Source organism: Excalfactoria chinensis, chromosome 4, assembly GCF_039878825.1.
Source record: "Excalfactoria chinensis isolate bCotChi1 chromosome 4, bCotChi1.hap2, whole genome shotgun sequence".
In the NCBI taxonomy this organism is placed as follows: domain Eukaryota; kingdom Metazoa; phylum Chordata; class Aves; order Galliformes; family Phasianidae; genus Excalfactoria; species Excalfactoria chinensis.
This window is the reverse complement of record NC_092828.1, coordinates 59,587,674-59,607,417: the sequence shown is the minus strand read 5'-3', so window position 1 is coordinate 59,607,417 and position 19,744 is coordinate 59,587,674. Positions and strand designations below refer to the sequence as shown.

The following is a 19,744-nucleotide window of genomic DNA, read 5'->3' as shown; positions in this document are numbered from 1 at the left end:
ATATATATATGTGTGTGTGTACTTTAGTATACTTAGGGCATTTCATTCCACAGAAAGTCAGTACAATTTACCTGATGACTATGAATATTTCAGCCCAAAGATATAAAATGCAAAGTAAACATTTAATTAAAATGAATTCCCTTAAAACTTTTCACCATAATTATGCTGTCTAGTTTTGCAAACTTGGATGCCTACAGCTGCATGGGCATATATAAGATTCAATACTTCAGCTGGCACTTCAAAAGTGAGCTCAAGGCATGCCTAGCAAAAAAATGATTTAAATTCTAGTGCAAGCAACTGATCTTGCTTGCATAGACACATATGTACACACATCTCCTGCTGTAGTTCGAACTCCCCCAGATGCAGAGGTCTGTCCAAACACATTACAGTCACGGGTCCCAAAAGAGTGGCTGAACACCCACAGCTATGAACAAGTCTGCAAGTTAAGTGGAAATCTACTTGGCACTATGCAAATTGGTGTGAAGTTTGTATTTTGACATTTTGTCCTAGCAGTTTACTACACAAATTAGCCTGCAATGCAAACACATGGCCAACACTTAGCTCTGCCTCTATGTTAGAACACGGTAATAAGATTTCCACTATAATACTGGTGCTTCTCCTCAGACGATTCATAGACTATTGCCTAGGCACACATACTCTCATTTTTTAATCACCACTACACCACGCAGCTGAGGGTTTGCTTTCCATTATCGTAGTGCATAATTGTTTGCATTTTTCACTGTAAGGTGGTATAATGAGCTTTTAGGGTGCCCCTAGACACCGATGTTTAGCTGCACTTTCAGTGAAATGGAGACCTTTTTTTGTTTGTTTGTTTAACCAGAATTTGTCTCTCTGAAAGAGAGCTAGCCCATCTCTAGCACGTCCTTAGAAAAAAAGGGCAATAAGACATGAATTCTGTTCCAGCGAAAGGCAGTCAGGCGCTACCAACAAGATAGCAAGGAGGAGATGATAGAATAAGAACAACTCCCAGATCTCATTCCTCTCTTTACTGTCCCCTGCCCTGCCCAAAGCCCGCATATACATTAATAAATGAGACTCAAGCAGTGCCCAAATTCTGTTTGAATCCTCCAGAGCAAGCCTGTAATGTGAATTCTTGTGCAGGAACATTTGTTTGTATGATTTACCAAAACAATGACAGCTGGCAGAGGAGTGTGCTTGCGGACATGAATCATGGAGAGAATTTCCGGAAGGTGACCCTCACGGGAGGCAACGAAGAACATCCTGGTGGGAAATAAATGTGGACAGACTTTAAATGTGCTCATTACTGTGACAAGGCAAAGCAGCTCATGAAAGTCACACAACACAGAAGCACTTCTTAGGCTTGTTTGAGGTCTTCAGAATGAAAAGAGTAGCAAGAGAGGCCCATAAGCAGAAATCAAAGTAAACTCTGTTTGTGTCCCCCCGTTATCTTACACTATGATCAGTGTTTAGAAGTAGTTAATGTTTTCCCTCCAATTTACCTTCTTCACATGAAACAACACAGCCATTAATGAAGTGCAACACTCAAAGGGATCAGTTTTCAAACTGTTCAAAGGGTTTTAGCAATGATACTAAACTCAACAGGAGCAAAGTGAGGGGGGAAAAAACACACTTTATAAACTTTTCAGTCATTTTCAATTTCCTACTAAAGGAATAAGGCCTTTTCTTCCTTCCTTTCAGTGTATATCCTATGCCTTTCACTTCCAGTAATATTAACATATGCTTACCTGGAGACTGCAAAAATGCCACCATTCATAGATCCAAAGCAGGAGAGAGCAACAAACACTGGTACAGCTAAAGAAAAGCTTCCCATTAATCGTTCAGCAAAGGTCTGTTGGAGGAGAGAAAAACATTCTGTGACTTTTCCCTCATAAAACATGAAAGTAATTTTACTTTATTAACAAATTATTAATAAGCATTTGAATTGTATTTATAACCCTCTTTGCTTCCCTCACTGAAACCTGTGTTGTGCATTTGTGACTCCTCTCTCTCCAACACAAGACTGCTGCAGATAAGGTCTTCCACCCTTACTTCTGACTGTCCGTGCTAGGCCTCCAGCTGAGGCAGTGCTGTTGAGGTGGAATCAGGCCTTGACTTTGTTGTGTCAGATCATTATGCCTCCAAAAAGAAGACTCGCTCTGAACAGATCAGATTCTGATCTGCATAGCTTGTATTTCTTTCCACAGCCTTCATTTTCCTTAGCTGACACTACTCAACACTGCATTCCACCCAGTCACACTTCATTGTTCAAGGTCACTGAAAGAGCCTTACTTGGTGTTTGGGGCACCACAGGAGACCTGCACAATTTTCTGGAGATCTGCAAAATGTTTTGGTTTTTTTTCTAAATCTCCCAGGAGCTACTGAATTGGCCATTTTTTAAATGACACATCAATTGAAAAAGTCACAGGCTGTGTCACTACTGCAAAGTAAATGGAAATTTTTATTTCCTCATTGCAAGTCCGATATCATATCTAAAAATCAGTGTCATCACAATTCAGCAAGACCAATCACAGCAGTATTTCCAAGCCTGGTGCCTTACAGCTCCTTTCCAAATAAGCTCCAGTATTCACAGCAACCCCCTTACTAAGTACCCAGGATACACGATGTGCAGAGACAGCGTTACAGCTTCCTGCTACACTAAATAGGCTAGACCCCCCACTTTCTCAAGTATCTGTATTTTCTGCTTCCCAGGGGTTCAGCCCATGATTTAGTAAAAAATGTTATAGTTAAGTACATATTGGACAATTCAAGTCCTATTGACTTTGTTATATCAAGTAAATAGATATGGTCTAACGTTATTATTATATATGCTATGACCTTAAATGCAATCCCACTCACCAGACAATAATCAACGCTTGCCTGGTTGCTACTCTATTGTGTAAGAGAGGAGCTATACAAAGCATGATTGGATGCGTCCCACCCAACCTTTTTCCCCTTGGAAATAAGAGTATATGGACAAACACAACTGCAGCAGGGATATGGCTTTGTATTTTTCTTCTGTAACTTACCACTGCTACAGCTTTTGAAAGCAGCAATTCCCCAGCACTGATTGTAGTGAAATAAGCCACGTTTGTTAACACATAGCCAACTGTGACGATAATCATTGAAATGCATATTGCGAGGGGTATGTTTCTGAAATACACAAGGTAGCTCATTATTTTGCAATCTGGTTGCTATCTCCTGAACATGAAACAAAAAAAACATAAGCAGCAGCCGCTAATGGTGGTGAGTGTGTATTTTGGTGATCCTGCAATACCATAATTAGAAACTACCAGTGAAAATAACACATCTAAACAAAACCATCTAGACAAAGTAAATAGTTTCATGGCAAAGAGGGAGGGATCCTTCGGGGATCCCAAGAGGTCATTGTTCCATAACTCCCATATAAGACGCGTGTCACATTTTCTTTTCAGATTGAGCCCAATAGTAAAGCAGCAGGTCTTAATGCTGGAACCAGCAATAGCATGGATGACATGGACAGGGTGATCCAGCACTTTGCCTGTCAGGAGGGCAATTGCAGTGCCATTTCCAACAGGCGCCCAAGGTGGGCATTGCTTTCCAAACCTGGCAATACACTTAGGGGTGTTTTGATACCTTCCCCTGCGTGCCAAGACATCTGGCACATCTGCCCTCACCTCCCTATGTAGTTCTTCCCTTGTACCCCTCACCATGCCTTTGTTCTCCCCATCATTTTTACAGGGATACCTGAGAGTAGAGTGAGGTACAGAAATAGGAACGGCACAAATTTGTGCCATTCTGTACTATTTGTATCAATCAGCACAAAACCTCTGACCTCTTAGCCCAAACAAACAAACAAACAAAACAACAACTGAATAGTGACAAGCAAGTCACAACAACAAAAACCAATAGCACAAATGATAAATTCAAACTGGTACAGAGTATGTCCTCGCATTCTGCAAAACAGAAAAGCAGAGTTATATCTGTTTTAAAGAAGAAAAATGGAGGCATGAGCAAGCACACTGCAAGTAAATGATCAGGTTAGGAAAACAAACTAGATGTTTAAAGCATACTTAAGTTTCTTTCCACTTAATGCCATCACTAGGCCGAGATAATATCTGTACAAATTCAGATCAGGAACCAACGCCAGGCCCTTTGATTCCAAGGCCATAGGGTGCAGTTTGAAAGACCCAGCACATGCACTTCACCAGACCTGAGCTGAGAGCTGCTGTCTCACAGCCACTTTGGCTACCTATTCCAAGAGGCTGAAAAAGTGTTAAGGCTGCTACAACTAGCAAACTTTGCTATGAAGGTCATCTGACCAGCTAAAAGTAGGAAGAGAAAGAAGTAGGAACTGTGGTATGCCAGAAGAGAAGAACAGTGCAAAAGGACTAGTGTATTTACTTAAAGGAGAAGGCAATTTGAAAGCCAATACTAAGATGCATTATTTTCACATATTTTTTTTCCCCTAAAGAAACACAGCAGGGTCAAAATTTAATGATCCTCTTCACTCCTAGTCCTTACTTATCAGAGAAACCCTTGACATTAGTATGCCTGAATAAAGCTGGAAAAGAAGTTCTAAACTGAATATATAAATAAAGTGGGGTAGCATCACAGTTGCACATCATGCCTGCCTTAGCAATCATGGTGCAAACCCCTGTAGCTAACCCAGTTACACAATATTACGCTGTACTGCAGTATCAAATCTGGACAGACATGATATCAGTGCTACCTCAGGCCCATGCTCCCAGAAAAAGAAGCTGGAAGGAATCAGTTTGTAACATACGCTCATTAATGGTGCACTAGGCCACAGCAAAGACCAGAATAGAGGTGCTTTATTGCCAGAAAAAACCACCAAGTTACCAACTCAAGAAATACTGCAGAACTGTGTGTTCATAACACAGCTGTGCAAAGTTTTTGTAGCTCGGCTGCCAGATATTCTGCAGCTGGCTTGGTTCTGTTTCTAACGTGATCTTGGCATAAATCAAATTAGACCTGCTTAGAATCTGATTCAAAGTAGGAATGCATAGTTTGAAGCCCCCTCAAAAAAGGCATTTTAATATCTTTTGCACCACAAATGCTTCAACCATGGTGCTGTCGAGTAGGTCAGCACTCACTCCAGCCTTAAAATGTGCTTCTAACCAAAACCAGCAAACTTGCACTATTTTCACAAATACCATTTGAATTACTGAAGCACACTATGTCAAACTTAAGAAACTGTCTGTTATAACCATCTCCAAAATCCAGCCGCCATACTTTCTTCTGACTTAAATCCCAGCCTCATTTCCTCAAAAATAAAATGGCAGTACAGAAAAGCCACTTGCTTCCAAATGCAAACATTCCCAGCACAAAGTCCTGCCTCACGATTCTGAGGAGCACTACCGGATGCTGATAGTAACTACAGCAACAAAAAATCCACAATAAATAAAAATAAATAAAAAATAAACAATAAAAAATAAAACATTGAGGAGAAAAAGTAAAGCAGAATAACAAAACAAGCCTGAAGTAGTCAGCTCATTAAGAAGCCCAGAGATCCCAACTCATGCCTGGAGCAGCACGAGTGTTGCTGCTTGCAAGTTTCTGAGTGAAGCATGCTCAGGTTGTGGCTCTGTTTGTCCCCCGGCATGAGTGCCTCTGGGAGGGATGCAGCACATTTGCATACAGCCAGCCCAGGGCTGTTTGGTAGCTGCTCCCCATGACAGATTTCAGGAAAGTTAAAGGCCATGTGCAGGACTTCAGGAGTGAGGCTTATAGCATGCCTTGCTTCTTGGTGACACTTCAGATTTCTACTTGGTTCTTGACTCATCTGAAGATGCAGAGAGAAGTGCAAACCCTTTGCATTGCTGTTAAGTGATAGCTCTGACAGTGCCTTTCTTATCCTTCCATTTCAAGAGGCAGTTCCCAATCTGCAGCAGGATACCATCAAACTCACTCCTGTCAACTACAGGTACTACACTGTACGTTAACTGTAATGCCATTAGCACTGTATAGGTTTTCTAGTATTTTATCTGCTCTCCTAGGCTTCCAAATCCTCTCTCAAAATCAGGAAAAATCAGATCCAAGTCTATTCTCCATTACATTACCTCCAGCTATATAGATTTCACCTTTTCAGTTCTCTGTCCTATGAACCAAATGCAACACAAGGCGTTAGCAAGCCAGTAAGTCACGTTTCTGATACACTGTGAATTCATTACTGTCATATGGGTAGACAACAGTTTTGGACTAGAACGAGTTAGGAAATTCAAGGAAGAAAGTATTTCTCAGTTTCGAATGAAGTTTTTCATTCATTGAAGCTGAAAGTTTTGACAGGAAACTTAACCATTTCACTATGACATTTCTTTGGAAAAAAAGTCTTAGAGCCAGGATAAATTCTTGTCCAACTCAGACACACCTCAGGATGGCCTATGGCTTAAAAACCACAGCATTATGCTCAGACATGGAAGACTGACATATTTGTTTTGTACAAAGCTGACCCAGGACTTGAACTTGCACTGAAGTGTTCACTGGTTACTGCAGGGCAGCGTTTTCCTTTTGCATTTCATCTCAGAGTAAAATCTCAATGCATTTCAAAATCAAGAGAAATCATTCTCAAGGTAGCTGTTTTTCTGAGTAGAACTTCAAGTGTGGATGCCTTGGAACTGGCCTGTGCGTTACCACCAAGATGGCATTCAGGCATGCTGCTTCTCTGAGACTTCAAAGAAAATCAGTATCAAAAGGAAGGAATTCTGGGGAGACCTGAGCTGGGAAAGTATTGACAACATCACTAGAAGTCTTTTTCAAATGAAATGAGGTTTAGACAGCGAAGGAAGTTTTTTAAATGGTAATTAAAACTGAATTGAATCTCTACGCATTTTTAGATTCACCACCCCTAGCTACTGTTCAAAGCCAAATCTTCCCTTCCTCCCCTACATACAAAGTAATTGTGATGAAGGATCACGACAGTTTAAGCACAGGTCACATCTACCTTTTGCTCCCCAGAACAAAAGTCACAGAGGTGTCTACTATCACAAAGAAATGTAGTATCAGCAATACAACCAGTCCCACATGTGACTGTGCAGGGCTGAAATGCATTGCGGCGTACTGCTGAGCTCTGCTCTATGGCCTGGAAATAAATTCTCTCCTCAAGTCTGAAAGGGCCCCAGAGCCAGGGCACAGGTTCAGTCAATCAGGATATCCACTGCAGTTTGGGTTTGACCCTAGGTGTTGCAGAACTATAGATCTTCCGATAATCTACTCTGACACCACACCGCCTCACACACATATTTTTGAGAGAAACACACAGTGAAGATTGAGTAAGAAGGAAAAATAAATAAATAAATAAATAAATAAAAGGTGGGGGGAAATAAAAAGAAATCGAAAGTGAGAACCTGGGGATAGGAAGAACAATGTCAATAAATCAGCTGAGGAACATTCCCAGAAGTTTACAGCTCATAGCTCAACTTAATGACAAATTTTATAACAACAAACAGTAAGTGCTAAGAGCTGTGACCACTGCAGACTGATCTTTCTATGAAACGACAAGCACACCGCCAAAATATGCCCCACAGATTCAGCTGAGGTCACAAGTACCAAATACGTTGTCACCACATCCTGTGCTGTTTAGAGGCCATGACAAAATCATTCCCCTGAGTGCACTTTAAATTTCAGTTTTACAAATGCTTGGTCTGAGGCGGCTGCCCTAGAAAAAAAACTGCATTGATGGGACCCGATCAGAAAACATAAGTAAGAGGGCCTGAACAAATGAAATAATTGCTGGTAAAGTTATATTTGATCAACCGCATCTTTACTGCATTGTGGTAATTGTGAATTTCTGTTGTATTTAAATTTAAAAGAAGAAGAGTGGAGAAGTCCTAATTCTTTTGCATGGATTCCAGGAAGGGATTTGGTTTTCATGAGCACGAGCCTATATATTCTGCATTTCTTTAGTCAGAAATTTACAACCACGGGAATTTCAAGATCCTTCTCAGAAGTTCCCTTGTGCAATAATTTATTCACCATTTGCAATCTGTTAAGCAATTTTCCAATTGAACTGTTTCCAGATTTTGGCACTCCTAAAATCTAATCATCCATCGCACAGTCCATAGGGCCAAGGCTTGGTGGAATAAGTCACAAGTACATCCCGGTACTGGAAAAAAAAATAACCACATATGGTACAGAAGGCAGCAAAGAGAGCCCTGGCGATTTAATGTTCCGAGGACTTCACTGCAAGAGAAGAAAGCATACAAACTTAGTAAATACTGTGTGCCGGCTCTGACCTACATCTCCAAGCATTCCCAGGTGATCGTGAACAGTGGCAACACTGAATCCTGGGCAACACAGCAGTAGGATCTGACACACGCTTACTTGCCTCTTCACGTCAAAAACAGTGCCTACAAGACATCCCATCACACTGAAGGGATCAAATGGTTCTCAACACATCGATGTGGAGGAAAATTACAACCTCACATTCATCGGTTACAATAAATGGAGTAAAAGGAAGATGCAGAATATAAATAGAGGCCACCTCCCAGGACAGAATCAAAGGTAGGAATATAGAAGCAGAAAGTATGAGATCATCACATCACATCTTGAGTCCACGCATCTGTAAAGGCTAACATGGTTCTCAGCAATTACTGGTTTTAGAAACTAACTATTATTATTTTGTTTATTGAACCAAGCGTTCTCCTCAACAGATCCCTGCATCTCTCCCTTCGCTGCCCCCCAGCTTTCTGTTCCAGACTGGAAGTGCTGCCAATGGGCTTGCAGTGCAGCCACTATTAAATTATGTGAATTCTCTTTATCTTCTTTTGATTGCAATTTCCCAGGGGAGAAATGAAAAAGGAGAGAGTGGCTATTAGCAGCACTTTCGTTTCTGTTGCTGGGGTGCCAGTCGAAGGGCTTCCGTCTCCATTCTGATGCCCCGATTCTGTACCTCTGACATCTGCAGAGATGCAGCAGCATGACATCGGGATAATAGAGTGAAGAATCAAATCGCAGTCTGCATTTAAAGCCCATCTCACTTTCCATCACCTTGCAAGAGAAGAAATGGGTTTCTGCTGTGTCTAATTACTTGCTTTCTTCCTGGTGTTTGACTTCACAGGTTTGGATTATAATTGGTTACAGTTCATAAAAAGGGTCTTCTATGGCCAACTGACTTCGAGGGGTCAAACTGTGATGTAAGTGTGCTGGGAAGGGCAGGAGATTTTATTAACTTCTCAGATGTTTTCAGTACCCCTTCCAGCAGGGTATCCTAACATGTGAATTAGCACAAATACTCTCTTGACTAAAACTTAATACCTAGAAAGGTACCAACTGCACAGACTAGCACTGTTTACCATAACATCTTATTCCAGCCAACCTGGTGACAGTCCTGGAGAGCCTAAGGCTAATTGTTTCTCTAGCAGTATGATCTGTTTTCTTTAAAGAGAGATTTGAATGTGGCTGCAGTCATATCACCAACTCACTCAAGCTATGGTGAGCCAAATTTCACCACAGCATAGAAATCATTTACATCCAGGCCCAAGTCCTAACTTGCTAAGCCAATGTCTTTTACAAAATAACTTTCTTTGAGGATCAGAATTTATTCATCTGAAACTTGGACCGCTAGCTATGGAGACACTAGACATTCAAGCAGGATCCTGAGTCATTTCCTATGGAGTGGATAGCTCCTATTTGTCCCAAGGAAAACCAGTGCAACACTGCAGGTATTAAGGATAAAGGACTTTTGAGATTACAACACTAAATATTAGATACACTGGCTCTGCTTTCCTATACACATTTCCTTCATAGTGAGCATTAGGTATTCTTAACCTAGAAATAAGCACAAGAGGAGGAAAACAGAGCTGCTAACATGACAGGGAATGGAAGTAAAACAAGGCCTAAATTTTAAGAAATATACATCTTAAAAAAAAAATAATAAAATAGACTTGAAACCTAAGATATAAATCATCCTCCTGTGACTTTTCACTCAGCTCTTTGATAAACCATCTCCGTATATCCCTTGAGTGTCAGTATCTAGTGTTTCTAGATTGCTCCATTTGCAATCATACTGTACAAAGTTTATGACCGTTTCTGAGAGATGTATAAATAAACAAACCTGGCTTTCATTTTGCACTGTAACTTGACCATAAATCACATCCTTTTGGAGGACCTGCAGGTCCAAAGGATCTGAGCTAGCTTTTCTTTCTCCTTGTAACAGTCAGCGCTGCTCACCCCTGCATGGGCTAGGCTTGCCCCTGGGAGCTCAGCATTGGAGAAAAGTCAGGTGCCTGAGAAACCTGGCAGCAGTTGAGCAGGATCTCTGAGGGATCAGTGTTCAGCATTTCACAGCCCAAAATGAGTGATCATCCTCAGATCTTTCATGGATGGCAGCTGCTCACCTTTAGCGACAGCATCAATAATCTAGGGTATGGCAAGAAAGGTGTGCCTTAGGTAGGACCCATAATTAAAACAGTGTCTGCCACTCTCTTCCACAAAAGCTTGTCTTTCAAATAGAAGTCTAGGCTCAGAGAATTCAAATACAAATATACTGTCACTGCCAGGCTCTCAATCATGATTTTGATAAATGACTTCCTTGTTCCCTATCAAGTGTCAGTATTTTGACATGCTCTATTTATTTCACTGGTAGGAAACTTTCATGTACTCTAGGAAGCTTGGAACCTTTTCCACTTGAGGCCCAAAAACTCAGATTTTATTTGTATTGCTTAGCTCACATTCAGAAAGGAGATGAAGGGAGCACCTCTGCTCTTTCACAAACTCTGGCTTTGTATTTTCTTCTGAGGCCTATTTGCCAGCAGTGCTTACAGCCCTGCCAGTCATGGAGGTTATGATGAGAAGCAATAGTAAATCACAGTGCTTGCTTGGAGGCAAGGGAGCTATAACCACCAACCTGACACGAGATGCTAAAAATAAAACAGCCAGCTGGGACTATCATTTCCATCGCATATGGAAATGAAGGGGAGTGGAACAGGGCAGCACTTCCAGGCTCTCCCTCCAACCTGCATTATCTAGCAAAGGATCTCAGCTCTAACTTCCTCTTAACTCTTCCACACAGAAACATATCTCACTGCCAGACTTAAAATAAATGTAATAAGAAGGGTGTCGAGAGATAATTGCCTATTAAAAGTGGTTTTATCTATTACAGGAGGTTGTCCTGGAAGTCTGAAACTATTAAATCTCTGAGCATCTGATTTTATGAATGGGGTCGACTTTCCCCAGGCAGAGTCACTTCCAGCAGTAAAGGAGGCGTCTCCTGAAGCTCCCTGCCCATTTTCCAGTCTGCAGAGCTATGGACCTACAGAACCATTTCCCATAAAGCACCGAGAGCAGCAGGCAGAACTGGCAGTAGCTGGAGTGGGATTCAGCAGTACAAACAAGGCACTAGAGATGGGAAATGGGCTGACAAGGCCCCATAGCTCAGAAAGCTAAGCCAGCAGGGAGCAGCTACCAAATAGCAATAATGTTAATGCTAGGAAAGAAAATACGGTGCTTGCAACTGGATTCCCACTAAAACCACCTGTCACAGCACCCTTCCTGTACTCCCACAGGTACCCAAGCAATCTCAGGTAACGGGGCTGGGGTGAAAGCAGAGCGCTGCCTTACTCTGTATGTATTTCTATTGTCTATACTAAGGACATATGTTGCTGATTTATGGAACAGAAAATGGCAAAGCGACACCGTGAGTAATGCAAGGGAAAGGGCTGGCACATTTGCTATCATTCTGGAAATGAACCATGGGGGCTCAGAGCCTGTGACAAGCAGCCTGCATACCAAGCACCTCGACCAGCTCCTGGTGTGGATACATAAGGGAACGCTGCCCCTCATCCGGCATCTGAACTTCTAATGAAGCATTGCCATTAGCATATTAATGACGCCGTATGGGAGCAACATAAGACAAACGCTGAGGAGCACGGAGGGGTGGAGGGAGGAGTGTGTGTCTGCATGTGTGTCTTTGAAAGGAATCGGATTTTTCATACTTGTTGAATTTCCTGACATTTAATTTTGAGCAGGAGAGTTTCCACAATGCCAAAGATCATGAAGGAACAATTTGCTGCTGTATGTTACCATTGATATTTCGGCATGAATGGAAATTGCACCGTTCGGTGATGAAAAGAGCAGCTACTTGTAATAAGAAGCTCCATGGAAACTGAAATATCATTTACCAAGTTACGCTCTTCTGCTGAAGGAATTCAAAATGAGAAAAATGGAAACTGTGGGTGCCTTGCAGCCTTAGAATTTTAAAGCTATAAAAGGGCTTAAATGAAATTAAAAGGAGAGCTCTTAATGATACTGCATTGCTAAGAAGGGGCTGTCCGGCAGGCAGATATGTTGCCATGCAGTAAGTAAGGAAATGAGGCTCCAACTAAGGACAGCCCAGGAGACGGGCCCCAGACATGGGACAGAGCATTGAAACAACTCCACAAAATGACAGAGTTCAGACACAGAAGAGAAACCCATCCAATACCAAGTGTGAGCTGAAATGTGCCTTTGCTGAGTACAGTAACCAGAGGCAACTGAACAGACTTCAAATGGGAATATCTACTTTTCTATTTTATTAGCTTGATTGCTTCTCACTAAAAATTCATAATAATTGAACTACAATCACACACATAGGAGAAGAAAAGCATATGCATACAGAATTTTCAGAATCAATGGTGAAGCTCAATTTTCTTTTTCTGTATTCAAGCTGGGACTCTCAAGTCTAAGCCTTAAAGGCTTATACTTAAGGTGTAAGGTGTTGAAGGTACTTAAAGTATAAAGTACATTAAGGTATTAAGACCCTCCTGAAAAGCCAGCTCCTTCAAGGTCTTTTGAATCAGATCGTGACATGAACTATCCAGAATTATTCTTCAGTGATCTCGGACAGTATGGTCAGTGAGGCTTAGGATATTTTTTTAAGATGGATCTTTGCAATTGCACACAGTCCAGTGTACTTTCTGTCAATAAGATGCTATTCTTTCAAGATAAAATCTTAAAACAAAGTGACAGTGATGTTTTTTTCAGACATTTCTATGTGGTCTCTTAGTCTCACTCAATATCAACCCATTAAAAAGCTGTGTAATGGTGCCACCAAGAAGCCCTGTGCCCTGGCACTTCATAGAACACTGGCCAGCACCAGCCTCTCTAACATTCACACCTAAAAGCAAGCCTAGAAAAAATACCTTAGACCCACAAGAAGCTCATTCTGCAATGAAGTTTCACTCAAGGAAATGCAATTTCATGATCTTTGTGGATAAATATTTACATTTATCCATTCTGATTTAGCAGCTGTTTTTGTTGTTGCTGCTGTTCGGTAGTAAGCAAATGTGAAGAAAAAATAGAAACGCTTGTCCTTTATGATAGGATGAGCCTGATTCTTTTTTCACTAAAATAATTCCAACACAAGATAAACCTCTTGTAATACCAGAGTGCTGCTATTCTCTAACCATTCTCATGACCTATGGTGGGAGTTTCTCCATTGCTGTTAGATCCTTTCAAATGATGATATCAAAACTATCCTTCTAAGGGACACTTCATTCCATCATACTTCAAAAATTAAATACTGTTATTATATACTCCATATTTCTTGCAATGAAGAAAACATAATGACAAGGTGAAGATGCAAATAACAGTACTTGCTCAACAACAAGCGCTACAAGTGAATGAGGATTGACATAATAGACCACAGCAGTGCAACTTGTAAAATGCAGATTATTCACTTCACAGATCCTCTGAAGCCATTATAGTCTTATATAAATCCACTTAGTTTACAGTTCATGGATACAGGCTACGCTGTAATTTAAATGATTGAAAACCCTTATGGGATGTTAGTTAACCATTTCCTTCACTTAAATAAAATATCTCTGTCATCGCATATTTCAATTTCCAGCACACACAAAGCCAAATATCAAAACACAAGCTACACAGTAAGCAATCCACTTCCAAAATAACAGTAAACCCATACGCATACACACAAAGCAACTACTGTGTAGGGAAGAGGTATGCAGAGGAACATGAATCTCAACACTCACTGGGTAAGAGGAGCCTACAGCCTTCTCTGATGGAAATTCTGCCATCACACAGAGTGGGAGACGTTCATCTACAGGAAAGATGCACAAAGCCAAATGGTCTTGTTTTGATATAACTGCAGTATAACTTAAATACAAGTCAGCAATTCCACTGCTCATTAAAGCTGAACAAATAAGACAGCATAAACATTGAGTAAGTTGCTCTGCTAGCTGATGTAAGTGAAATACACATCGTTTCTCATGTATGACGATACCATTGCTATTGATGCTTTGACTAGGCTGTTCTAAAGTATAAATATCCTTGAAGACATGGTACATGGTAATTACAGACTATGAAGTTCTGTAAGTCACTTCTTATATACATGGGGACAATAAAGAACACCATACCCTTTATGCAAACAAAACAAAACACTATTGCACTTTCAGTCAGTTGCTGGAATCAGCCTACAGATGTTTAACATGGTGCTCTAGTAAAAGGCTGCTATAAATGGCATACAAGAGGCTGCTACTGATTCTGACATAACACTGAACATTGGCTTAGGCCTCCATGTGTTATCATTTCTGAGGCTCAGTGCTAAAGGGAAAGGGGAACAAGGGGGGCACAAAGAAACTCTTCCAATTCTGCAATCAGGAAAAGCTGTATCGGGCACAGGCCATAAAGCTGAATTAACCCAGCAGTTTCTGCTACCATTAGGTAGCAGGTGTTGGCTTGCTTTTGCAAATAACAGGAAAAAAAGTTGTTAGCCTAGGTCACAGGTTTCCTCTTATCTATGTGATCTACATAATAGTACTCGAGAACAAGAAGAGAGTTGGAGAGTTGCAAAACTGCACTCTATATCAAAGGGCAGGCTCCAAACATGCCAAGTCCCCGTATGCTTTGTTACCTTATCTGGCTGCCAGCCTGAAGTGCAACCTGATAGCAGTTATCAGTTGGTACAATCGAGGTTTTCCTGCATCGCACTAGTATACAAACATGCAGGTCATCAAAGCTGAATGAAAAACTGGTTCCCAAACCAGTAATTCTTAGATAGCCAAAGCACTTGTTAATTTGGGCTGGTATGTTTGACATTAACAAATCATATCACTGTGCTGTAGCTGACGCTGTAAGTCTATAGACTTAAGTTTATCTGATTCCTATCTGGGACACTGTTTGGTCTTGTCTAGTTAGCTGATGTGGTGAGTATGCTCACTTTCATATCTACCATAAATGCACTGCCCTCTTACCTCTTCTCTGGTGAATTCAGACAGGCCACCAAGACAAACCTGCTTAAAAACCCCAAAAATGAACAAAAAAGGGCCAACAAAAGTCCAAGGCCTTCACTAGCTTAAACCTGAGTTGTGATCTCTCCAGTACAACTGAATTGGTTTTACACTTCTAGAGCTTTAGTACAGCATCATTCTTGCAAGTGGCTTTTATTCCTGCAGTGAATATCCTGCAAAGCAGTTCTGAGTTCCCATGTGCCATCATCCTCCTATACATGCACAGCTGTGGATCCAGGGCCGTGTGTTCCCCAGAGAAAGAGGAGGCTTGCATATATTTTGGGCGCCAAAGTGGGGAAAATGAAGGAAAATGCAAGGCAGTGGAAACTCAGAAGGTTACATTGTTTAGTTGTTACATTACATGAGCCTGCTGTTAACGCAGATTAGGATATTGCCAACTACCCAGGGAGATTGTGAATAAACATTTGTTTTACTTCTCTAGCAGGGCTGATTCACAGCAACAATGATTCATATAAACAAACAGAGAAGGCAAAAAGCAAAGCAAACACACCTTGCACTCAGCAGGTTATCACATCAGCACGCCAAGTGGGCCGCCAGGGCTTGGAGCAGGCAACCTGCTCAGCAGCAATGTGACACGGGGCAAAGCAAACACAGCACAGCCACAGCAACAGGCTGGGCAGCCACCTCCCAGTGCTGATGCAAGCATGGACACACACCTTGTTGTTATGCCCAAAGACACCAAAACTTTGTAAAACTCTTGGGAAAAAAGCAATGCTCTTCGAGGCTCTTGGGGGTTATGTGCCAACCAAGAGCCCCCTAGCAAGACAAGGAGAGGCCCAACAGCACCAGCTGAGGTCCTTGAGTTCTGCTTCCTTGAAAGAGCTCAGCAGAGGATGAGAAGCCAGGCTGTGGGCTCACCTCGTTAGTATCCACCACAGTGTGGTTATTTGCCTTGGGACAATAGCTTCACCTCTGCCTGGTCACAACTTACATCCTCAGCATCAAACTGACAGGGAAAGTCACTTGTTAAAATCAGGATGTAGCAGTCCCCCTCCTCTTTCAACACCCCTCCCCCCTCACACACACAGAAGAGATTGCCCCACACTGATGCATTTGTAGGACTACAAATAATCTTCAGAAAGTTTTTACTGACTCCAGAATTCTGAGAGATTTCAGTCATTCTCATTTCAAGTTGGGCTTTTGTCTTAAACCACAGAATCCATGTAAACATGAGCAAATCTATTTTGAATAAAAGGAAGCATTTCCTTAATATAGATGATGCCTTAGAAGAAAGGTGGTTGTACCACCCCTCTCACACCCCAGAGAAGCACAGCCATCACCAGCTGTGTCAGCAAGCAGTATGGCCCTGACCTCCCTACATACTTTCCACACTTTTTTTCCTTCCATCCTCCAGTGATGTTTGCTGAATATTTCTGATTTCTTGAGCAGCTGACTACCTTTCTGTTTTCATTGCTAAAACCATTTACAATATCTTTGTTTCATTCTTAAAATATAGAAGGGATTAGAATTAGATACTACGTCAGACAATTAGGAGAAAGTGAATAGAAATTGCTCTATTAATTTCAATACAAATATCCACAGCTAAAAGACAGCACAGTAATACTGAACCCTGCATCCACAGCATTCATCTTTGTTCTTCTTCCATTTTGCCCATCACCCTTCCTTAGGCATCCATGTGCTCTAAGTTAGCTCCGACTGTTTGAAATGCTCACACTAGGAAAATAAAGCAGAACAAATGAACAGAAAAGACAACTATGCTTTCCTTTATTATGACCTCAAAGCTTAAGCTGTCAAAGTTACGTCTCCCAGTGCTGAATATTTCCACAGCTGTCACCTCGACTTTTGTGTGAGTAGGAGCATTTCGTACCAGGAATATAAATGTTAGAAGAGGTAATTATACAAGTGACCTTGCCTTTCTTCATTCAATAGTGAATTATTAGTCTTCCCAACTGCAATTTTATGAGACATCCTTATTGCCTTAATTAATGATCAAGGTATATATTTGAAGCCTTTACAGACACCACAGATTACATCAGTCTCTTTTCTCATTTACACTTCCTGACCGGTCACAGGTAGCTCTAATGAAGTGGAAGCAGAGGACAGAAAGACTGGCAGTCCCTTGAACCAGTTCAAATGCTACACTGGTGTTTAAAAAGCAGCCATGAATTACACAAGTACCAGGGCCTGAAAACTTCAGGCAAAGATCATTTCTCCTCTTCATGGCATGGAATTGCCCCAGATGATATATGCATCATCAGAGATGGTCTGGAGAAAGAAACAGAAACACACGAGGGAAAAGGAGAAAGAAATAGCAATGCCTGTTGAATGCACGTTACATGCACATTCCTAGCCATTACAAATGGTGATAACACCCATGAGGTCAGTCCCTAACTAAATGTACAAGGGAAATGTGCACACTCTGGAAAGCAATGCACACATGCAACAGCTACCTGATAGTGCCCAGTGAAATGGACAACATGTGTTATCCCTGCTGCTGAAGCCTTTTTTCCCTCTGATCCCTATTCCAGATGGCAGGTGAGTTGATGCCATGACTCATCCCATCTTCCTAGTCCTTCAGCTGTCTGCTTGCACTGCTCAGGTGAATTCAAAGCAAAAGGTGCACATGTCAGAGACAAGGCAGGGGATCCAGCCTGGCAGAGTCTTTGCGTATGTGGTGTCAACCACTGCAAGCTCATGTTGCATGGCACATCCTGTTTTCCAGGTTGACTGCTATACAGAAGGCAACACTGCATCCCTGGGGCAAGGGTCACCCAGGTGTGGTAGAGAAATTTGTGTTAAATAGCCTCTAACAGGAAAAACAAAAATTAAAGGGCTGAATTCACATCCTCAGTTGTTATGAGGTATTACTTAGAGTAGCTACTTTGCTGAAACACCTGAAGACTGCGGTGCCAAAGAAACACCTGTGCTGCAAGACTGTGGGGGTAACTCATGTTGCTCAACCTAAAAATCTAGTTCAGCGCAATTGAAGATTTAAAAAAAAAAAAAAAAAAAAAAAAAAAAAAAAAAAAAAAAAAAAAAAAAAACTTGGATTTTAATTTGGGTCACCAATCTCAATTCCATCCTGACCTTTTCCCTGTTTTAATTCAAGCTACCAACAATTACAGTCACAGTATCCCTTCTTCACTCCAGGTGGTTGAAAACACTCTGGGGATTCAGTAACTCCCACCAAACCCCATCACAGACAGCCCCCAAGCATGGCTCACCAGCACTCTGAAGCCCTTCAAACATTTGTACGTCTCATAAATCGCTTAATTGCATTCACCCTCAGAGAAGTAACAGCTTGTGAAGACTAGGCCATCTACAGCAGGTCTCCTGGGGGGGCTGGAGAAGAGAGAGAAGTAAAAGCTGAAGGCAGAACTCAGCTGAACCTGCCACAGCATCTGCTGCTCTAGCGTGGACAATTTCTTCCAGATCCTTTCACTCATGACTCTAAAATCTCCACTCTCTGACGTGCACAACAGTATGTCCTGAAGGAAGTCTGTCTGCTTTTATAAATGAGCATTATTCCTTATTGATTTACTAACATTCCCACTAGGAATTAGGAAGCAATTGCAAGAAAATTTTCCCAGCTGCAATACTACCATTCCTAGGCTGACATCCCAGCTGGCCAAGTGGCTCGTTCAGTCCCCCACACTCTGCAATTAGCTTAGAATCTAAGCTGCCCCAAACCATCAGCAAAAATTAGCTGGAATCAACTACAAATTAAGTAATAATTACTCCTTCCTAACGATGAATTGTATTTATGAAGCATATCATGTCACGGCTAAAACTGCATTGCCTCCCACATAATATTTTGTCAGGCATTTCTTAGCTGATGCTGTACCTGAGGCCTTTGGGTATTGCACACAGGGAAGCTTGGCAGGAGCCAGGGGCTGAGCACTGCATCCTGCTCAGGCTGCCAGGTTGAGCCACAGACACTGCACACCCTGCCCCAGAGCTGAGCTTGACGGGCACCATGGAGGCACAGCACATAGCAGTACAGATGCTTTAGAAATCAGAAAAAAACTATCGAGTTATCTGTCAATTAACTTCTTCCAAACTAGATGTTTACTGATAAAAAGAAAAAGATGATAAATAGGAACAAAACAACTCACAATATTTGTGTCCCACTCTAGGAGAATCTCCAGCTTGCAGCAAAAGGAGAAAAAAAGTGCAAAAATGTATTTCCATATTGAGATTTCAGAAATCTGAATCCATCTAAAAACATGCATCCAAGACTGAAAAGCTTAGCTTCAGAAATGAATTATCAGCCTTATAAGAAGAAACTATAATGAATGAGTTGATGATGTGAGGCATGCAAGCAGTAAGCAGTTAATAAGCTTAGAGAAAGAGCAAAAGTAAAAGCAAGTTCATTTTATCAAGACCAATTTCATGCCGGTGAACTAGCTCCCCTATGATCTAATAATGATCTCTTTCTCCCTCTCAAAAACACACAAATGCTACTGAACTGCAGACTTAATTAAATTCTTTTTTATATACTTCACAAATAGCAAAACCCATTCTTGATTCTGTTTAAGTAGGATACTTGGTCTGGTAAA

The 19,744-nt window shown here is 41.4% G+C and overlaps 1 protein-coding gene across 1 annotated transcript in view; it reads right to left on the bottom strand.

The window, feature by feature from the left end:
• SLC7A11 (solute carrier family 7 member 11) overlaps positions 1 to 19,744 on the bottom strand; it is a 57,260-nt gene that overhangs the window by 11,355 nt on the left and 26,161 nt on the right. The window contains exons 7-9 of the mRNA XM_072334878.1: positions 3,009 to 3,132; positions 1,728 to 1,831; positions 1,146 to 1,242 (exon numbers count right to left, since the gene is read on the bottom strand). Coding sequence (XP_072190979.1) covers positions 1,146 to 1,242; positions 1,728 to 1,831; positions 3,009 to 3,132 — 325 coding nt within the window. The remainder of the gene's footprint in view (positions 1 to 1,145; positions 1,243 to 1,727; positions 1,832 to 3,008; positions 3,133 to 19,744) is intronic.